The sequence below is a fragment of the Mus caroli genome, unplaced genomic scaffold (genome assembly GCF_978045245.1).
Source record: "Mus caroli unplaced genomic scaffold, Mus_caroli_1 scaffold_3, whole genome shotgun sequence".
Lineage (NCBI taxonomy): Eukaryota > Metazoa > Chordata > Mammalia > Rodentia > Muridae > Mus > Mus caroli.
In genome coordinates this window covers 98,326,615-98,347,576 of record NW_028227258.1, presented here as the reverse complement: position 1 = coordinate 98,347,576, position 20,962 = coordinate 98,326,615, and the positions used below count along the sequence as shown (strand labels likewise).

The 20,962-nt window shown below is 39.7% G+C and overlaps 1 protein-coding gene across 3 annotated transcripts in view; it reads right to left on the bottom strand.

The window, feature by feature from the left end:
- Positions 1–2,276: 2,276 nt before the first annotated feature.
- Slc33a1 (solute carrier family 33 member 1) overlaps positions 2,277–20,962 on the bottom strand; it is a 30,603-nt gene continuing 11,917 nt past the window's right edge. For 2 of the 3 annotated variants that reach the window (XM_021157143.3, XM_021157146.2), the window contains 4 exons: positions 16,015–16,199; positions 15,503–15,620; positions 10,137–10,352; positions 7,978–8,980 (listed from right to left, as the gene is read on the bottom strand). In XM_021157143.3, coding sequence (XP_021012802.1) covers positions 8,813–8,980; positions 10,137–10,352; positions 15,503–15,620; positions 16,015–16,199 — 687 coding nt within the window. In that variant the 3' untranslated portion in view covers positions 7,978–8,812. Of the gene's footprint in view, positions 2,470–7,977; positions 8,981–10,136; positions 10,353–15,502; positions 15,621–16,014; positions 16,200–20,962 lie in introns of those variants that run through there. The other variant, XM_021157144.3, reaches the window with a different exon arrangement.

The following is a 20,962-nucleotide window of genomic DNA, read 5'->3' as shown; positions in this document are numbered from 1 at the left end:
TGTAGACCGGGCTGTCCTGGAACTCACTTTGTAGACCAAGCTGGCCTCGAACTCAGAAATCCGCCTGCCTCTGCCTCCCGAGTGCTGGGATTAAAGGCATACGCCACCACCGCAGCGTGTGTTTTTTAACCACTTCACCTCCCCCAGTTTTGCTCTCTTCTTTAGTGGGGTGTGGAAATTGCCACACAAACTATACATGCACCGATTTTAGTTAAAGAAAAGGGGTTTATTGAACATGCACCATACAGAATATTGGGCCACAAGAAGGAAAAAACTAATTGTGGCACTAGTCTGTCCTCAGAGCAGGTTTTTTTTTTTTTTAATGTATTTTTATTAGATATTTTCTTTACTTACATTTTAAATGTTATCCCTTTCCCTAGTTTCCCCTCCGAAAATCCCCTATCCCCCCCCCCACCCCCCTGTTCCTCAACCCACCCACCCCCACTTCCTGGTCCTGGCATTCCCTTATACTGGGACACAGAACCTTCACAAGACAAAGGGCCTCTCCTCTCAGGGCAGGCTTTTTATATGAGAAACCAGGTTCAAACCTTTAAAGGGCAAGGAGGAGAGCAGTTGGCTCACTAGGCAAAGTATTATCAGCTAACCTTTAAGCTGATTGGTCCTGAGTAAGGTAAGGGGTTGGGGGTGGTGGATGGGTGGTAAACAAGGGAATTTCAGAACACTGAGCTAACAGAGCATGGGTATTATAATCATAACCTTTTGCCTTATTAGTAGCATTCTTCAGTGTCAGCCACAAAAACCAGTAAGCTCAGTCCAGGAAGGGCTGCTGGTGGTCAGCTCTGGCGCAAGATATTATAGAGATAACAGTTCATGTTGACTTTTGATTTGATGAGTCCTACATACAGCTTTGTGGAATTTCTTAAGATGAGCAAACCTCGCACAGAACATTCAGAACTACAGAACAAAACAGAGTATGTGATCTGCATGTCCTTGTGCCAAGTCACCTCCCTGTGCCAATGACTGGAAGGCATGTTACAGCAACAATATGGAGAAGCTGGCAGGCATGGCACAAGATGGCTGCAGCTATCCTAGGAGAGGATCAGACCAAAACATTCTTTCCATTAACATTTTATTAAATGTTCCCACACTTTCCAAATTCAAATGAGGATGTCTCTTCTAGTGAGAATTCACCATTAATGAGCAATTTGACTAGAAGTTCACCCTTGCAGCTAAAGATGTAGTTCAGCTGGTAAAATGCTTGTGCTGCTATCCAAAAGCCCTAGGTTCAGCCCCTCGTGGATAAAACTAGTTATATACCTGTAATCTAGCAAACTAATTTTCTCCACACGAAACCCAGTATGTGTAATCTTGGCAAGTGAGACAGGAGGGTTCACTTCCCAGTGACTATTTTAAGTGCAGAATAAGGTTATAAATCAAAGGATATAAACTGGGGATTGGTATATTGGTTTAAGAATGAGGGATGCAATCTGAAGCTTGCCACTGTTTAGGAGCTAATTTAGATGGTGCAAAAGAGGCTGTGATAGGGGACAGGTGAGCTGACAATAGAGCAAGCAGCAGCAGCAGCTCCGTACTTTCACAGCGGGGACGGTAGCTGGGACTGACTCTACTAGCAATCTATCCTTAGAAAAATCACTAAAGTTAGGCATGTGGCGCACATATTTAGTCCCAGCACTTGGTAGTCAGAGGAATTTGAGGCCAGTCTGGTCTACAAATAAAATTTCAGGATAGCCTGGGCTATACAAAGAAACACTGTCTTGAAAACAAAAACAAAAACCAAAAACCAAAAACCAAAAACCAAAAACCAAAATCAAGCAAGCAAACAAACAAAACACTTACCTTCTTGAGAGCCTGGTTTTTTGTGTAGAGCAGGATTTACCAGATTCCTACCTTTTGCAATCATGGATCCTCTTGAGTCATTTATATGAGGATTTGTGAATGGTTATCTTGAATAAAGTCCTAAATTTTGGCTGCGACAGCACTCCTGGAACCTGTAGTGATGGCCACAGTGGACAGGTCTAGTACTCAAAGGCTTTGTTTGTTTTCTTCTATTTAACTTTTTGTAGTGCTGGGGCCAAGCTAGTAACTGAAAGCTGTTAATCTTGTATAGATTTATTTATTTTTATATATAATGGTGCTTTTTCTACATGTATGGATGTGCACCAAGTGTAGAAGAGAGCAACACATCTCCTGGGAATGGAGTCACAGAGGGTTGTGAACCACCATATATATGGACGATGTGATGGAACCCAAGTCCCCTGGATGAGCAGTCAGTGCTCGACTGTCCACCCATCCCTCCAGCTCCCACTGCTAATTTTAAAGAAGTACCGATAGTATATGTTCTTTAGTTTAACTTGACCTCACAGCTCTCCTTCAACCTGGGAGCCTCTCACTGCAGGTAGTAGGCAGAATTATGATGGGAAGGATTTGTTGAGGTATTTGGTTTAGATAATGGAGAATAATTTCAGCACTCAGGAGACACCATATGTCCTAAAAAAGAAAAGGAGTTTTCATTTTTTTGATTACACGTTACAGGAAATCTACAGACTTGCAAAGAGGAATATAGATAACAGGCAGAAGAGCTGAGAAAAAGGAAGAACTATCAGAGGGCTGTTATGCAGTTCTAGACTGAGAAGCAATTAGCAAAACTACTTTGATACTGGCCATGAAGAACTAACAACTTTTAAATTTTTAAAAATAAGACAAAATAGTGAAGTTGATCAACTAATTTTTATAATGATAAAATATTGAAATATACTATCTACTTGGGGCTGGATATTTGGCTCAGGGGTTTCAAGTACTTGCTGCTCTTACAGAGGATCAGGGTTCAATTCTCAGAACAAACATGGCAGCTCACTCCTCTCTGTAACTCCAGTCCAAGAGGATCAAATAACCTCTTTTAGCCTTCCTGGGCACCAGGCATGCACACAGTACATATACGTACATACATGGAGGCAAAACACTTATAAGCATAAAACAATAAATAATCACAAAAATAAAAATTAATCAACAATAATCATATACACTCTATTCTTTATTCTTCTGTTTCTAGAAGTTTAGCCTCCAAATTGCCCCTTTCTCCTTTACACCCTGTGCCCTTATTTCCCTGACTCAGAAATTTAAGACAATACTCAGTTTCAAGGGCTTAGAAAAACACTTGTATAGGAACAGTCCCTAGCCACACTCATACAGCCATTGTCTTGTTTTCTAGAGGTGACAAATCCCTTACAACTCATCTTCACAATTTCTGAACTGTTTATCCTTTTCCTTTTCTAAATCTACCTGCCTAAGCTCCAGGAATGGGCTGTGCTACCAGCCGCCAACCCAGGTTCCCTTGAATCCATGCATTAAAAACACAAACAACACACATTGCTCTATTTCACTTTGCCTTTCTCGCACAATTGCTGGGTGTTAATTATCTCCCACCTGGAGAAGTGTGCCCTTATCAATACTCTTAGCTCCGTATCTCTCCACCTGCTTTCAACTTTAGTTGCTCAGTTACATCTAGTCCCGGGTAAACACTCCCAACCACCTGACTATAGGAGTAGCCTGTGGCCACTCCAAGACCTCAAAAGGCTGATCACCTTTTCTCCCTCAGAAACATGGTAAACTGCCTCTCCTCTCTTCTTGCATCTGGTCACCTGCCTCCTGGGAACCCAGAAGGCCTGCCTATTCCTTCTGCCCAGCAATTGGCCCATGGCTTCTTTACTGATAGATCAAGTACCAATTGGAGAACAGGACCTTAGCATCCGTACCACCTTTACATAAGACTTCAGAATTTTGTCTCTACTCTCAACTCACTACTAAGATATTAACTTAAAACATTAAACCCATGTGAATGTCTTACATTAACTTACTCTGAAGTCAGATATGGTGGCTTCTGCCTGTAATCCCAGCACTTGGGGGAATGAGGCCAGAGGATTGTTTTGAGTTTAGGGCCATTTTAGATTGAGCATTCCAGAACAGTATGGACTATAGTACAATACTTCTCTTTTTAAAAAAGTAGATAGATAATAAATAATAACTTTAATAGTCTGTTTCATTTCAACTAGGATAAAGCTAAAGTTAATGGCTTAAAATTAATTTGGGGGTTTTGGTGGGTATTGAGACAGGTGTCTGTGTAGTTCTTGCTATCCTAGAAATCATTATGTAGACCAGAAATCCACCTGCCTCTGCCTCCTGAGTTCTGGGATTATAGGCATGTGCCACCACCAACACTGGCTTTCTCTTCCTTCCCCAGCCCCAGAGACAATCATATTCATGTAACGTCTGCTTCTCCTCCTGTCTCTGCCTCCTGGGTGCTTGGCTTTCATGCATACACTAATATCCAGCTTTAAAATATCTGTTTTAAAGATATATATTTACACAGTCCTAAAAGTACACACAACATTTCTTAGCAGGGACAGATTCATTGGTACACCACGGCCAACTCTCACCCCCAGGTAATCAATAAGAGCCATACCAATCTGTCAGAGTGATAAAACCCTACATATATTGGACTTTGGATAATAGGTGAAGAGTCCCAAAATATGAATCTGGGTGGTTATATTTGGCAGCTGTATAGAAGCCCTAACCTCTTCCAAAGAGAAGAAAAGAAATCTTTGTTCTTAGTTGAAAACAGATTATCCTAGGGTGCCAAGTCCTGCTTGGCCATGTGTAAGTGATGGCATGACATGGTTCCTGGCCCTGGAACAGAGCCAGCAGGGTGTGGGCCCCCTCAAGTGTGGATGGCTACTGTGGGTTAAAGGCTTGTTTGTATAACAGTGTACATATTTTCACATTTCTCCTTTGAGGAATGTCCTCTTTTTCGATGTGAATGACTCCATGAAAACCGGAGACAGCATGGGTCCAGGAGGCAAGGGCATGTCTATATTTCAAATGGTTGAGTGCTGTGACCATTAGGACAGCCTTTAAGGGTGTGGGAAAGAATGCTGAAAACATGAGTTTGAAAATACATACATTCTCAACTATGCAAAATGTAAGGATGTAATATAAATTAAATAAGGAGTTTCACAGATCTAAAGGAACAGAGGCAGCTGCACTGTGAGCCAACTTGTCAAAAGGATACTAAGTGGGGGAGATAAAGAGATTTAGGGAATGGTGATCGAAAGGCAACATTCCACTGTGGGTCTGCATTTCCACCTTGCCACTGCGGTGTTGAACCACTTGCTGACACACTGCTCAGGGTAGGCAAAATGTAGTCTAAGATATGGGTCCCAGTCCATGATCTTCCAGGTGAAAACAAGCAGGGGGCTGGAATAGAGGAGGTTCTCATGTTCCTGAGCACCCAGAAGCCACTGAGAAACATGAAGAGTTGAGAATCTCTCCCCCACCACCACCACACCCCCCCCACTCCAGTCCCCTAGCAGTTCCTGATAAAGACAACAGGATTTGCTTGTCCAAACTACCTTTATTCATGGCAGATGAAGATGTATAAGACTTACTCGGGGTGAAACAGAGATTAAATACTCTTTGTAGGAAGGAATATTCAGGAAGAGAGAAGTTTAGTGGCTAAACACTTGGCTCCCTTCTAGATACCTCATTAGCATGAAGAACCCTAAGTTCTATGCTACCTGACCAGCTGTCATGGTCTTCTTAATGGGATATCATGGTCGCATACTCCAAGATAGGAAATCCGGTTGGGAGCTAGTTTGATCTCCTACCATTCTCAATTATAAATTTTGTTAGGGTCCTAAACGTTGCTACTACCTTACCAGTTCTGTCTGGTGGTTCAGTCCACTGGGCCACATCCCACCTAGCTAATTTTTTTTTTTATGCTAACAAAGGCAGGTGGACTGTGCAAGTCACAAGTGCAAGGTAAGTCTGGGATAGAGCTAATTTAGGTCCAGGCATGATTTGATGGCAATTTCAGGGCAGGGTCGGGAGGGGTCCCACCCAGATAACTTATTGTCTGTTCTTCTTTGCTGTCTCTAAGAATCAAGGGGCTGGGGACCTGGAATACTGACTCAGGGGGTAATAAGGAACATGGATAATGATTGAATTAATACATAAATAAAAGACTGGGCTTTTGATTTATAAGAGATGAGCTAACAAGAGAGTTTTTAGAATTTCAAAAAAGCCTGAGCAGAGAGCTTTCTGGATATATATATATGTATGTATATAGACACACATACACACACATATATATATATATATATATATATATATATATATATATATATATATATATATATACAGAGAGAGAGAGAGAGAGAGAGAGAGAGAGAGAGAGAGAGAGAGCAAGCAGAACACAGAGGGCAATCCAGAAAGCTATCTCCAGCAGAACACAGGCTGTCAGCTTGGACCCACATTTTGACTTCAGGTCATTTGTTTTGCCTCTCTCAAACATCCCTTCTCTCAGAACCACTCTCGAAGACAGGCTGGTCCTTGGCACTATGGGAGGCTTTTGGGCTTTAAAATATTTGTTTTTAGAAAGTAGACAAAATTCTATTTCTTCAGATTTGCAAAATCAAGATGTCTCCATGGCACCAGGTGCCATCTTCCTTTGAAATGTTTATATACAATAAATCCTCTTTGGGACTGAGTTGTGTGTCCTGTCAAAATCCATAAACTGAAGTTCTAACCCTCATTATCACTGCATTTAGAAACAGGACTTTTAAGAAGCTAAGTTTAAGGGGGTAGGGAGAATAAGGCTAAGCCTTGACCACTCAGAACCAATCCAAGAGGAAGAAAAACCAGGATAACTGCATATAGCGGAAGAGGGCTGTGTGGAGACACATGGGGAGAGTGACTCTCAGCTACTCTCAACTAAATAAGACCTCAAGAGAAACTGCTGCCAATGCATTAATCTTGGGTTTTCAGCCTTTGGAATGAAAGTAAACAAATTTCTCTCAAGCTACCCAGTCTTGGTACTTTGTTATGAATTCTATTGTAGTGTGAATCTGGAATATCTCTTTTAGGCTGTTTTTGAGTTGGCCCCCTACGTGTGGTGCTATTTTGCATGCCATAGAAGCTTTAAGAGGTAAAATGTGGCTGGTCAAAATGAGTCACTCAGGTCTGAGAGTTTTCCTGTTCCTGGTCCTGACCCATCATGAGCCTTCTCCTTCCTGTCTTCTGAACAAGGAACTATGGTGTCTAAAGCAAGGCTGAGACATCCTGCCATGTACTCCAACTGTGATGGACTAATATTTTTTCAAAACAGCAAAGCAAAAAACACTCTCCTCCCTTGGACTCTTGCCAGGAAATGTGTCACAGTGATGGCAGAAGCAACACCTCACCTCCCTAGTGATCTAACACAATCTGCCTAGTTTCTCACATTTCCTGAGATCATCTAGCTTCCAAGGCTTCTCTTTCAGCACAGGTTCTACTATGCTGAAAGTCTCCCTTTCCTTCCTGAGTGCTGGGATTAAAACATACCACCATGCCCAGCTCACCTCCTTTTTTTTCTTTTGAGATAAGATGGTATATAGCCCATATATTCACCATACATTTTGATGAAATTCATAGAAACATTGTATTAAAACAATGTCTGGATTAGTGATGTGCAGTTTTAATCTCAGCACACAAAGTTAGGTGAGTGTACGTTTGAGACCAGTCTGGTTCACAGAGAGTGTTCCAGGAAAGTTAGCTCTGTACAGTTAAGCCCTGTCTCAAAGCCTTGATAGCATGTAGAGCATGTAGCATGCTGGAAACTGCTGTTGTACTTGCTTCTAATTCTCCCAGTCTAGCAAGTCTCAACTGAACCTTATTCTTTACAGTTGAAAGCCTGTGTTTTAAGAAACAGGAATACTGTTCCTGATTTGGCATAAAGTAATTATAAGAATTTTTTTACTAATAAAATGCTTAGTTAAGATTAAGGAAAAAAATTAAGAAATAATCTCCCACAGAGTGATTTAATTTGTCAAAGGCAAACACACACACACAAATCTCTCTTTTTAAAACAACAGCTTTGAGATTTATAGTGTTACTCATTTAAATTTTATTTAATTATAAGTTTACATTTTCTTCTCATGGTAATTAAAAAAACTACAGTAAGAATGACATTAAATTTTTATTTTTACAACTCAGTCATAATCACAAACACACCACAAACTTGATCCCCTCATTAGTTGTCTGTGTGTCATGATGCATTTGTGACAAAATCATATGTAAACCTAGGGCAAGAGTTAACAAGAAATCAAAATAGCTTCCCCAAAAGGGAGGGAGAGATAGGGAAATCAATAAATTAAAAACCATAGCTCTCATTTTATAAAAAAATAGTTTGAATAATCTTTTTATAAATCTTTCATGCTTACAAAAGCAAAAAGTACATGTAAAATAGTTATTTTTAACAGATTCATTTGTACAATGTGGTTATAGTCAGAAAAACAACTCAATGTTTTAGTAGTCTACATTTTCTTTCAATCAAATTTCACATACATTTTTACAAATTTACAATTCAAAGTGAGAATTAACTTCCAATAAGGTTAGACTAGTTAGTGAGTACCCGCATATTAAGCTTTGCTCCACTTGATACATTGTACCAAAATGTTAAATACGACTCAATGACAGGTACTAACAATACTTGACAGCATGGTGACCACCCATGACTATTCCACTGCAGCTTAAAATATGCTTTGGTCAGTAAATTAACAGAAATCAAGTAATAAAACCAAAAGGGGTGTTTCGTAGCCTTAAGTAAACTTTAAATACATTGATAAGGCAAAGGAAAATATAATCAAACATACAAATACATCTGTACTTTTCAACTATTTGGCATTTTAAATTAAAAATTTCCTAAAATGGTATTTTACACTCCTACACACTGATTATCATTGCTTTCTTGGTAAAACTAAGCTACAGTTACCTTCTAGAATGTCCAGTAATGTTGGCATCAGTTGTTCCTTTTGCACTTCCATGAGGATGGTCCTTCATCCTGTAACTTTTTAAATTTTGGACCAAGAAAGAACCACCAACCAAATCCAATGAGAACACAGATAATGGATTCCACATAGTAACCATCCAGAGCTGTCACACACGAGCCTCCAAGTTTTTTGCAAAGCTATAAAAACAAAATTATAACAAATATTCTATAACTTTTTTTTTCTTATTGCTTGCTTTATAGAGACAGGGTCTCAGATGGCCTAAGCTAGCTTCAAATGATGTACCTAAGGATAACCCTGAACTTCTGAATCTCTTCCTTGCACCCGTCAAGTGATGGGATTATAGGCATGCATCACAAAGCTTGATTGTAGGTGTCCATCCCAGAGCTCTGTGTATGCTAGGTGAGCGTTACTCCCACTGAGTTATATTCAGGGCCCATAGTCTGTGATATGTTTTTTATATGGAAACATTCAATAATTAGTGTTTCTATTTTGTAATTAAAGAGGTTAATCAAGTACATTTTGAGAAAATATTTCAATACTTCTTTATTGCAAATGGTAAGATAAATTGAAGTCTGTTTCACTTTCCTTAGTTTCAGACAAGGTCTTACTATGTGGCTCAGGCTTTTCTGTAAAACAGCCTGGCCTCAGATTCACAATTGTCCTGCCTCAGGCTCCCAAGTGCTAGGATTACAGTCATATATCACTGTCTATGTTCATAAAACTTAATTCCTTCAATGATACAAACGAATTAAAAACAATTTTGAGTACTTACTACAAATAATAGTGATTTTCAAAATGGATCTTTTTCATATTTGAAACTGTGAAGAAATTACCAATGAATTTACTATAGAAGTAGGCAATTGTTTGGTTTTTCTGAGAAAGGGTCTCACTGTATAGACTGGCTAGTCTGGCTAATCTTATGTAGACCAGGCTGGCCTGGGGCTCACAGAGCGCCACATGCCTCTGCCTCAGCCTCTCTGTCCCAAGGGTAAGTTTACTTTGCAGTAATTTGCCAATTCTGCACTCAGCTTTAGCTGCATCTGCTGTGTTTCAGGAGCCAGTGGAGTCCCTTGCTTAGCACTCTAAAAGTGACTTATTATGTTTACAGTTGTATGCAGTGGAGCGACTCGTGCTATGGGAGAATGTCTTCCTTTGCTAAGAAGCACCTTTATTAAGCTAGTCTTACTGATACTACCTTGTAATTACTCTTAATTATGGTAGAGCTGAAATAATGTATTTCCATATGAGAAACTATGGGTATGTAGGATTTTTAGACACAGTAATCACATCTTAAAGCTTATTCATGGTTATCTAAAACTAAAACTCACTTACTTCGATAGCATCAGGTGTCCGACAATTCTGGTTTGAAGCTCCTACACATTCCTTCACTGTGAGGGGATCCACTAGCCAAAGAGCCACTGTAGAAGGCCAGTTTCCTCCCAGATTAGACACAGTGTTTAAAAGGGTCATATATGTTCCCCCAATAAGAGGATCACTGACCTTGGCATTGAAAGCCATTATCGATACATACATGCTGTACAGAGTGACCTGCAAGAAGAAGGGAACATTAGAAAGTTGGAAGGAGATTTTCTTTTCTTCTTTTCATTTTTCTTTTTTTGTGGGAAGAGTATTCAGGATTAAGCACAGGGGTGGGGGGCACCAAGCAAGAAGCATAAACTTGAGAGCCCTGTTTTCTGACATCAGAACTTATGATCAGGCTTATAAAGTTGTGCTTAAATTAGGAACATCAAAATCATAAAAATTAAATTTTCATAATCTTTTACTGAACTCAATTCAACAAACATTTGAGTATACAGTATAAGCAATCCTTTAAGAACATGATACTATAAGGATGAATTTAAAAAAAATACTGCTCTTCTCTTGAATGTAGTATATGCTGGAGAAACTAGAAATAAAGAATTAAGATAAAACATACTAGAAGTGCACACACTGTACTCCTAGGATAAAGGTAAAAGATTTATTCTATCATATACAGTCAAAGAAGACTGAAGAGAAAGTAAGAGGTAAGGGGCATTGAAGGGTGCACACAGTAAGAAGCAAAATTCCTATGTGTTCTGCACCTAAATATATATTTATATATACATTTATATATCTTCATTATAGATGTAAATATAACAAAACATGGATATATAATTATATTTCTAAAAATAGTGATAAATGATGTTGAAGAATATCATTTCAAAATTTATAACACAAACTAGAAAGATAAAAATTAAAAGACAAGAATGGAGACAGAGGAGCTTTGATCAGAATCTTGTCTTAGCTCCATTCTTTCTTCCGCCCAGTCTAGATTCCTCTCTTTTCAGCTCGAACTGCCATTCTCAGTTGAACCGTTCGTGTTGTGGACTGCGGGCAGGCTGCAACAGTTGGCGCCAGAACTGGGACTTGAAGAATGGCAGAGGGATGCTAAGAGAAACGACTGCTGTGTGGAGCTCCACAAGAAAGGAAAGGATCTTCGTATTGGAGCATCGGAGCAACGGACAGGTACACATGCTAGCGCTAGCCTAAAATTTCAGTTTTGTAAAGTGTTGCTGAGGATGCGGTAGGATACGAATCAAGTTTGAATCAGTGCTAACCCAACACTGTTTCTGCTTGGGTCAGCAGCTCGTTAATCGGAACTAGATACGGAAACAGGTGGTGTGCCGCAGCTTTTTAGAAAGCTGCTTAGGTGGAAGAAAGAAGGGTTTAAAGTCATGGATCAGGCGGTTGTTTTTAGTTTTCAGGAGTTGTTTCAGGCCAGAGGAGTAAGGCTTGAAGTACAATTAGTAAGAAATTTTTTAGATAAGATAGACAGCTGTTGTCCATGGTTCAAGGAAGAAGAAATGATAGATTGTGGAACCTGGGAGAAAGTTGGTGAGGCCTTGAATATCGCTCAGACAGATAATTTTACCCTAGGCCTCTGGGCGCTTGTAAATGATGCTATAAAAGATGCAACTTCTCCAGGGCTAAATTGCCCTCAGGCGGAGCTTGTGGTATCTCAGGAGGAGTGCCTATCAGAGAAGGCCTCCTCAGAAAAAGATCTTCTTAACTCAAAAATTGATAAATGTGGAAACTCTGATGATGGACTGAATTTTAACAAAAATCACTCAGATAGAGGAATTGCCCATTACTTTAATGAGAATTGGTCCTCTTGCGAATCTCCCGCTTCACCTATAGTCACCACTTCGGGAGGTGCTACTCATAGGGACACACGGCTAAGCGAGTTAGTTTGAGATTAAGCTTCAGAGGCTGACTAATGAGCTTCGGAAACTAAAAAAGATCTCAGAGGCGGAGAAGAGTAACTCTTCTGTAGTTCACCAGGTGCCGCTAGAAAGAGTTGTGAGTCAGGCTCATGGGAAAGGACAGAATTCGTCTAATACGCTGGCCTTTCCTGTGGTCGAGGTAGTTGATCAGCAAGATGCTAGGACCAGACATTACCAGACCTTGGATTTCAAGTTGATAAAAGAGTTAAAGGCGGCTGTTGTGCAATATGGTCCTTCAGCCCCATTCACTCAAGCATTACTGGACACAGTTGCGGAGTCAAACTTAACCCCCTCAGATTGGAAGACTCTTTCCAAGGCTTGGCGCAGGAGATTACTGCGGAGGGAAGGTCCAGCTTGACCGTTTCTGAGTTCCCTGTGCGACACACCTGATTTGAAGGAGGTTGGTATCCGATTCCAGCTAAAAACCAAAAATACCTAAGGCTCTGCCTCCCCTCCCCAAAAGATACCAAGAGCCACAGATGTGAGTTGTTATAACGCTCACGGGAGGAATCAGGTCAATGTCCACCCAAGTCAAGGTTAAAGGCCCACTCATCTACGGATGAGAAAATCATTTGATCACCTCTGTTAAGCATTGCCTATTTAAACTTAATTAATAGGGGGGAGAGAGGTTGGAGACCTTACTGTCGAAAGGGCAAGCCCTTCACTGCCTCCCACCCAAATAAAAAAAAAAAAGCCAACTGGCCTTGTACTAGGAGCCAGCCAGTCTTACCCCTTCTCCCTGTTTCCCTGCCTGTCATCCAAAATTGCGGAGGAATATCAGCTCAGTGTTATTCTAAATTTGTTTAGTTAAACTTAGCCAGGGTTCCAACGCCCTACTTAAAATGCAAACAAGTAGTTACCTATTCAGCACTAATTAGCATTATAAAGTCAGAGCCTATTCTGTTAGTGGTTTACTAGGATAATAAAGACAGTTTTAGCCAGATACAGTTTACCATTAGAAAAGTTAGGGAATCCCACGGAAACAGGTTTTTTCTTTAGCCCTAAGAACTCAGGCAGAACTATTTAGCATAAATAATTTTTCTGCCTCAGGCCAGCCCTTTTTGTTTGTTTGTTTGTTTTGTTAACTAATGGGAGGAAATGTGGCCTCCCTTCCCCCAGCCTGGAACCTGCTTGCTCAAGGGTGGAGCTACCTGCTCATTTGTCCTGCCACGCCTACTGCTGGACCCTGCCTTTGCTGCTTGGAAGAGGCACACACGTGTTCGTCCTGCTACTGGACCCTGAGTTACTTGGCGGGAAATTGGGTTCCCTCCCCCTTCCTTTATAACTGAGTGTCTGAAAATAGTAAAATTGAGCTTTGATCAGAAAAAAAAAAAAAAAAAAAAAAAAGAATGGAGACAGACATCTTTAATCCTAGTACCAGGGAAAAAGAGGCAGAAGGATTTCATGTTTAAGGTTGGTCTGGGACACTGAATCAAAAATAACAAAAAAAGGGGTAAAAATTAATTAACCCTTCATTAGAAAGATAAATACTATTTCCATGATAATATCCGTCTTAGCAGTGTTCTGTGATGTGTTTATAAAAAAGGAATTACAAAGTGAATGCAGAGGCAGAAGGGAGCAGCTCACTGCTGGAGCAAAGTCACATTAAACTCAAGGATATCAAATTCCACAAAACTCAACAAGTGCCTTTCATGGTAAGCTTTCTGATAACTTTAATACATAAATTCCACAAATAGCAATGACTTTGGCCTGACCTTCTCAGTTAAAGTTTCTTAGTTACTTCTCAAAACTTAGGACAGCTGCTTTCAGGCAAGTGTGACGGCATCAGAAGTGATGGCACTGCTGCCATACACCATGTGTCATGCGTCATCCCTCATGTCTACAAGGCCTTGAACCCTTTTCTCCTTAAGGCCCAAGCTTCTCTGACTACACTTGAGAAGTTCTTCAAGAAAAGCAAAAGCTAAAGAGATAAGCCTTTGGACTATAATAATATAGTCCATACAATTCTTTTCCTGGGTCAATAGTGAAGCAGTGAACGAACCAAATGCTTTTTAATTTTTATTCTGTACCTAGCATTAACTTTGTGAAAAACATAAAGGAAAATATATTTGATACACTGCCTTTAATAATTTTATAAACATATGGCTGGTTACATATGATAGACCAAGGAATTCTCATTTATTGATTGTTTTTTTTGGTTTTGTTTTTTGAGACAGTCTCATGTAGTCTAGGCTAGCCTCCAATTCACAATCTAGCTAATACTGCCCTTGAACTCTAGATCTTCCTGGCTCCACCTCTAAAATGTTGGGATTACACGCATGGTATTACCATACCTGGATTCTAAATTATTTAACTGTGTGGGGAAAAAAATAAACAAAACTGTTGAGACTGTTGAGGTTTCAGCCAAGAAGTTTATATCTTACTTTCAAAGATTTAGATGAGGTTCTATTAAAAAAAAAATCAGTGACTCTCTAATATATATTAGCAATATTACAGTTGAGTACCATTTACTTGAGTCACTTATATTTAGAATCAAAACCCTCTTCTGAAACAGCAACTTCAGTGAGGTTAAAGCAGAGTAGAGATCCCTTCCTTTGTGGACTGGACGCACTTGTAACTCAGAAAGAAAAGGCAGTTTATACTGCAAAAAAATCTCACACTAAGCTTTTTAATACAACATCTAAGTCAAAGATTACAACCTTAAATCCAGTATCCATCTCTCTTAAGAAAAGAAATGAAATAAAATGAAAGAAAGAATCTAAACCTGAGCCACGTACAGTTGCTTACATCTATCATCTCAGCACTTGAAAGACTGACACGAGGCAGGAAAATCAATGGGAGCTCTAGTTTCAGGCCAGTGTAAGCTATGTCGTGAGTTCAAAATAAACAGAAATAAACAAAAGCTCCTCCCCTACATCTAAGAGCAGACTACGGTATACTTAGTTTGCAAGAGTAAACTTAGTTGGAATATATTTTTAAGTATAATAAATTTGTAATAAATGAACAATTTAAAGAAACATTAGTGGATAAATAAACTCCCTTTTCATGACTAACCCTCACAAAGTTGAAAGACATTTGACAAGTTCATCATCAAATTACTTTATTGTCTAACTCATAGGGAAACCTTCAACTTCATTAAAGTAGCTGTGAAAATGTTTCTTCAGGGACTAGAAGATAGCTCGGTATGTAAGAAAGCTTGCTCTACTACCACGGAGACTTGAGTTCACATCCTCACCCATGAGTGAGTGAGTGCCTGTAACTCCAGCTTTTGGAGCAGAAACAGACAGATCACCAGAGAGCTCACTGGCCCGCCAGCCTAGTAAAAATGGCAAGCTTCCAGTTTACTGAGAAACCCTGTTTCAAGGCAAGAAGAAGAGCAATAGAGTAAGACAGCCAACATCCTGCTCTGGCCTTTACGTTTGTGCCCAAGGGCCCACATACTTACATTTCACTCAGCACTTTACTTCAGCTTACCTGATGTAATGCATAACTCAGCAGCACTATAATATAGTAATATATAGGGAATCCTCCTTGATGCTCTACTTTAGGAGTCCACCAAACAAGTAGGGCATATTCTAATCCAAGCAATAATCTGCAAAGAGAGAAACACTGAGTTGACATCCACTTTAGGTTAAAGAATAACCTGTATTAAAAATGGGTAGACCCAGCCATGGTGTCACATGTCTTCAATCTCAGACTCAGGAGGCAGAGGCAAATGAATCTCTGAGGCCAACCTGGTCTACATAGTAAATTCCAGAACAACCAAAACTACATACTGAGACACTGCTTCAAAATGACAATAATAAAACAAAAATACTGACCCCCCAACAAAAAGATGTGCTAGAAGACTAAAAAGAGAAAAAGTACACCCAAATGACACTGACACTGAAGATGCTCATGCCTCCCCAGTTTCGCCTACACATACTATCTACCCTGACATACACTATTCTAAAGACAACTTGCTAGTTAGCAGGTTCTGTAGTTACCTGTAGGGCATGGCTTTGTAAAATATGTTCAGAGGCTGGGGACCTGCAGTATACTTGCTGATGAGGAGTGGCAGGATTATCTGCAGAGGGACCATTGGGACAGCTAGTAAGGCCAGGTGCTCTTTAGGCACTCCTTCTTCCACCAGCTTCAGGCCTGTCACGGCATCGGCTGCTGAGAAGCCAATCTGCAACATAAAACAGACGTGGCTGAGCTTCTCACACATGAGCTGCCTTGTCAGAACACGTGTAGTCCTACAGACCTTCAATCTCATCATTGTCCCATCAGTCACAAGCGTACAGATGCCAAGTTATAAGAGGTATATTTTGCATTATGGTTTACTAACATTATGTACTGAAAACAATAGAAAATGCAATATTGGTACAACTGTAGATAGTTTTAATTACAACTAAATTTTCACTTTGGAAAAAATTAAACCAAGGCCTTTAATTCCAGTGTTTAGAAGGGGCAGCAGCTCTGAGTTCTAGGCCACCCTCATCCATACAGTGAGTAGCCTGGGCTACACTGTGAGACCCTGTCTGAAAGAAGCAAAACAAACAAACAAAACCCAAAACAAATATACAACAACTAAAAGACAAAATGAAAAAACAAAACCACCACCACCACCAAACTCCAGTTGGCTGAAGTGGCAAACCTTTAATTGCAGCATTTAGGAGGCAGAAGCAGGAACTTCTCTGTAAATTTGAGGGAGGCCAGGGTGGTCTACATAATGATTTCTAGGATAGTCTGGGCTATATAGAGAGACCCTGTCTTCAAACAAACAAAATAAAAGCAAACCAAGCAACACCAGCTCAAACTACAAGTTAACATTTTACTCACTGCTTTGTGTAGCGTACATTTGTTAGTTCTGCTTAACTATAAATAATTTGATTCAAATGAAGAATTACTGCCACATAGTTTTTGGTGATTTTTTTATAAATTAGAATAAAAAATTCTAAGTATATATAACATTTTGAAGATAACAGTATACTAGAAGGCAGTGCATGCCTTTTAGGACCAGCACTCAGGAGGCAAGGCAGCTGAATCTCTGTGAGTTTGTGGCTAGCCTGGACTGTACAGAGCCTGTTCCAGGACAGCCAGAGCTACACAGAGAAACCCTAGCTTGAAGGAAAAAAAAGGTAGAAAACCAAAAAGTATAATATAGATTAATTCTTAAAAACACCAATAAAGAGTAAGGATGATAAAAGCAACAGGTGAAGTCTGAGATAAGACAGTCTCAAGGATCTCCTTGGTTGCAAAAGGAAACAGTAAGTTCCCAAAGTCGTAACAAAGTAACCAAAGTATAGAAAACAATAGGGGATAACACCATTATGTGGATCCCATATATTTCCCTGAAGACAATAAAATATTACTTCTGAGATACTCCTACCAATCTATACATAAACTGAATATAACATAATCTAAATTGAAATGTAAACAGAGGTCATTCTAGAGAAATCTGGTCTTTAGTTTTTGTTTGGTGGGGTTTGGGTTTTATTTGGCTTATTTGTTTTTAAACAAAGTCTCTCTTGTAGCACAGGCTAACCTGGAACTGTGAAATCCAGGATGGTCTCATAGACGTGGTACTCAAAGCAATCCTTCTGCCTCAACCCCCTAGATGCTAAGATTAGACATGTGAGCCACCATGCCTCCCTCTAGACAGGTCTGTATTCTTAAAAACAAACAAGCAAACAAACAAACATTACAGTTGTGGTCAAACTTTAACCTACAGCATGCCGAAGAGGATCCTGAATTGTATAACAACTAGGAAGCATGAAATGAGAAAGACCATTTTCTGAGCAATGGGTAAAACTAAGATATAAGCTATGGTTAGTGTGGAGGTTTGAATGAAAACGCCCCATAGGCTCTTAAGGATTGGCACTGTTAGGGGGTGTGGCCTTGTAGGAGTAGGTGGCCTTTTTGGAGGATTGTATCACTGGGGGGTAGGTAGGCTTTGAGGTTTCAAATGCCCAAAGCAGGCCCAGTGTATCTCTTTTTGCTTCCTGCCAATCAAGATGTTGAACTTTTGGCTCCTTCTCTAGCACCACATCTCACAGCAAGTACTATGCTTTATGCCATGATGATAAACGACTAAACCTCTCAACCTTTAAGTCAGTCTCAATTAAGTGCTTTAATAAGAGTTGCTGTAGTCAGGGTATCTCGTCACAGCAATGGAAGCCCTAACTATGATAGTTTGGCAACTACCTTAATTTAAAAGGTTTTAATTATTCATTGAACCATACTGAATTTGTTTTGTTTGTTTTCTGAGACAGGGTTTTATGCTACCAAGAAACTCAACTATAAAGCTGAGAATGACCCTGAACTCCTTCTGATCTCAACCACAAATGTATTCCACTACCAACTGTGAGCTACCATTGTTCTTAAATGATGTTTTGTTCTCATGAAATATGCACTTAAGTTATTTAGGAAAGCTTGTGATGTGCACCACTTATTCTGGAATGCGCGCGCATACACACACACACACACACACACACACACACACACACACACACACACAATTTAGGGGCTGGAGGGTTCAGCCATTACAAGTGCTTACTGTTCTTCCAGAGGACCTAAGTTCATTCCTAGCATCCATATTATGCAGTTCACAGTACCCTATTGCATCAGGTCCAAGCGATCTGCTGTCCTCTTTCTGGTCCCTGTGTTCTCCACATGAACAGATACACACACATACACATAGGTTTTCCACTCAGGTCTCAGCTCTGTATGAGCTCTCCATTCACAGATAGTTATCAAGGTCTTCAGTATCACACATGAATTTCCTACTGTTGAGTGAGCCTCAAGTCCAGTGAGATTATCTGTTGGTTACCCACTAAAGAAAAGTGCCACTATTATACCATTGTAGATATCTTGCCAGTCCAGTTTCTGTTGGGGTTCATATGCTTCACAGGATATACACAGAGGTAGGTCAGTGATTACCTCTCTCCCTTGGCAGCATGCACAGCCCTGTTTGATACTCTGAGAGCCAGTTTTCAGAGAGGCTTCTGGGTCAGTTCCTGTGTAGGATGTTTTATTTATTTTTTGTTTTTGTTTTTTGTTTTCCTAGCAGGATGCCTACCTGGCTGAGGCATAATTCCCTACGTAGACCATCTGGCCACAAACTCCATGTGGGTTGGGATTAAAGGCTTGTACCACTCCTCCCAGCTGTGCTGGGCTCTGAACTGTCAACAGCTTCAACAGTCCAGGGTAAGGGGATTATTTCCCTTCCCATGCCAAGCTAGTTTTCCCTTTCTGTCCTTGGTTTCAACTTCCTTCCTTACAACAGTGTGAGTTCACTGTTTCACATTCTTGAAAACATGTAACTTTAATTTTGCATTCTGTTCAGTATGTAGTGGCACCATGTTGTATTTATAATTTACATTTGCCAGATTGTTAAGGAAGTGGAGCATCTTTCATTTTCTTACTGGCTGTTTGAATATTCAAAGTCATGTTTTGTCTTTAAATTTGTAAAAAGGAAAATATATTTATATGTGTATGTGTGCATACAGACACAGACACACACACACACACACACACAAACACACACAGAGTGTCTTCTTCACATCCTCCTCCTCTTTCTTCCTTTTCTTCCTCCTCCCCCTCCCTCTCCCATCCCCCCACCCCCTTTCTTCTCTTTGTGGAGAAGAAGTTCATAAGGGTAGCTGCGCAGACCTGGGAGGACTGGAAAATGAGTGTGATCATGGTACATTTTGTGAAATTTCTAATAATCAATAAAAATATGTTTTTAAAAAATGAACTCCTCATTCTTATTACCTAATTATTTAATTTCTCAATATTTACCCATCAGTAATAAGCATATCTCCTCACCAAAAAATCATCTCCCTGAATATTTATAGGACTACTATTCATAACAAACCATAACAATGTAAGTAACTCTGAAAAATAAATACTGGTATATTCACAAAATGGAATTTAGAGTAACGAGATGAACAAGCAGCCACTATAGATAACACATCATAAATTAGACAAGAAGAAAACACAGTCCTAACTAACACTTGGGAGATGGAGGAACCACAGTCCTAACACTTGGGAGATGAGGTAGGGAGCTCAAGAGCTCAGAATTAAGCTTGTAAGAAGGCTGACTGCTAAGAGCCCTGGCTTCTCTTCCAGGATTCAGTTCTAGCACCCAATGGCAACTCACAACCATCTTCAGCTCCAGAGGATCCAACATCCTCCTCTTGCCTCCACAATGTAGCATACATGTGGTACACAGGCATGCATGCAGGCAAAGCACACACATACACAAAAATAAATAAATCTTTAAAAAAATATTCACTGTCATCAGCAGCTACATTCTAAGTTTGAAGACAGGCCCTCAGCTACATGATATCATCTCCTTAAAAACCCACAGCAGCTTGTTGTAGTGGCGCACACCTTTAGTCCCAGCACTTGGGAGGCAGAGGCAGGTGAATTCTGTGAGTTTGAGGCCAGCCTGGTCTTCAGAGTGAGCCAGGGCTACAAAATTAGACTCAGTCTCAAAAAAAAAAAAAAAAAAAAAAAAAAAAAAAATCAAACAAACAAACCCAACAAAACAAACCAACAAAAAAACCCAAAACCAAAAAGACAAACATACATGCTATTACTATTAATGTAACAGTACTTAATGTAACACACTTAAAAATATTAAATGATGCAGGAATTGTTTGGAGTAAGACAAAATAACTATAAAATTATATACAGTATAATTCAATTCCACTTTTAAACTATATATAAACATATATGAAACATGTATATACAGATACATGCATAAATATAACAGAGAAAAGGAAGTTCAAAAGGAATAACATCTCTCTGAGTTCAAGGCCAGCCTAGTCTATATGTTGAGCTATGGACAAGCAAGGGCTTGTCTAGTTTAGATAGTGAAAACATATCTAAAAAATAATACAAAACAAAGAAACATGTCCCAAAACTTTCATTTTCAAATGACAT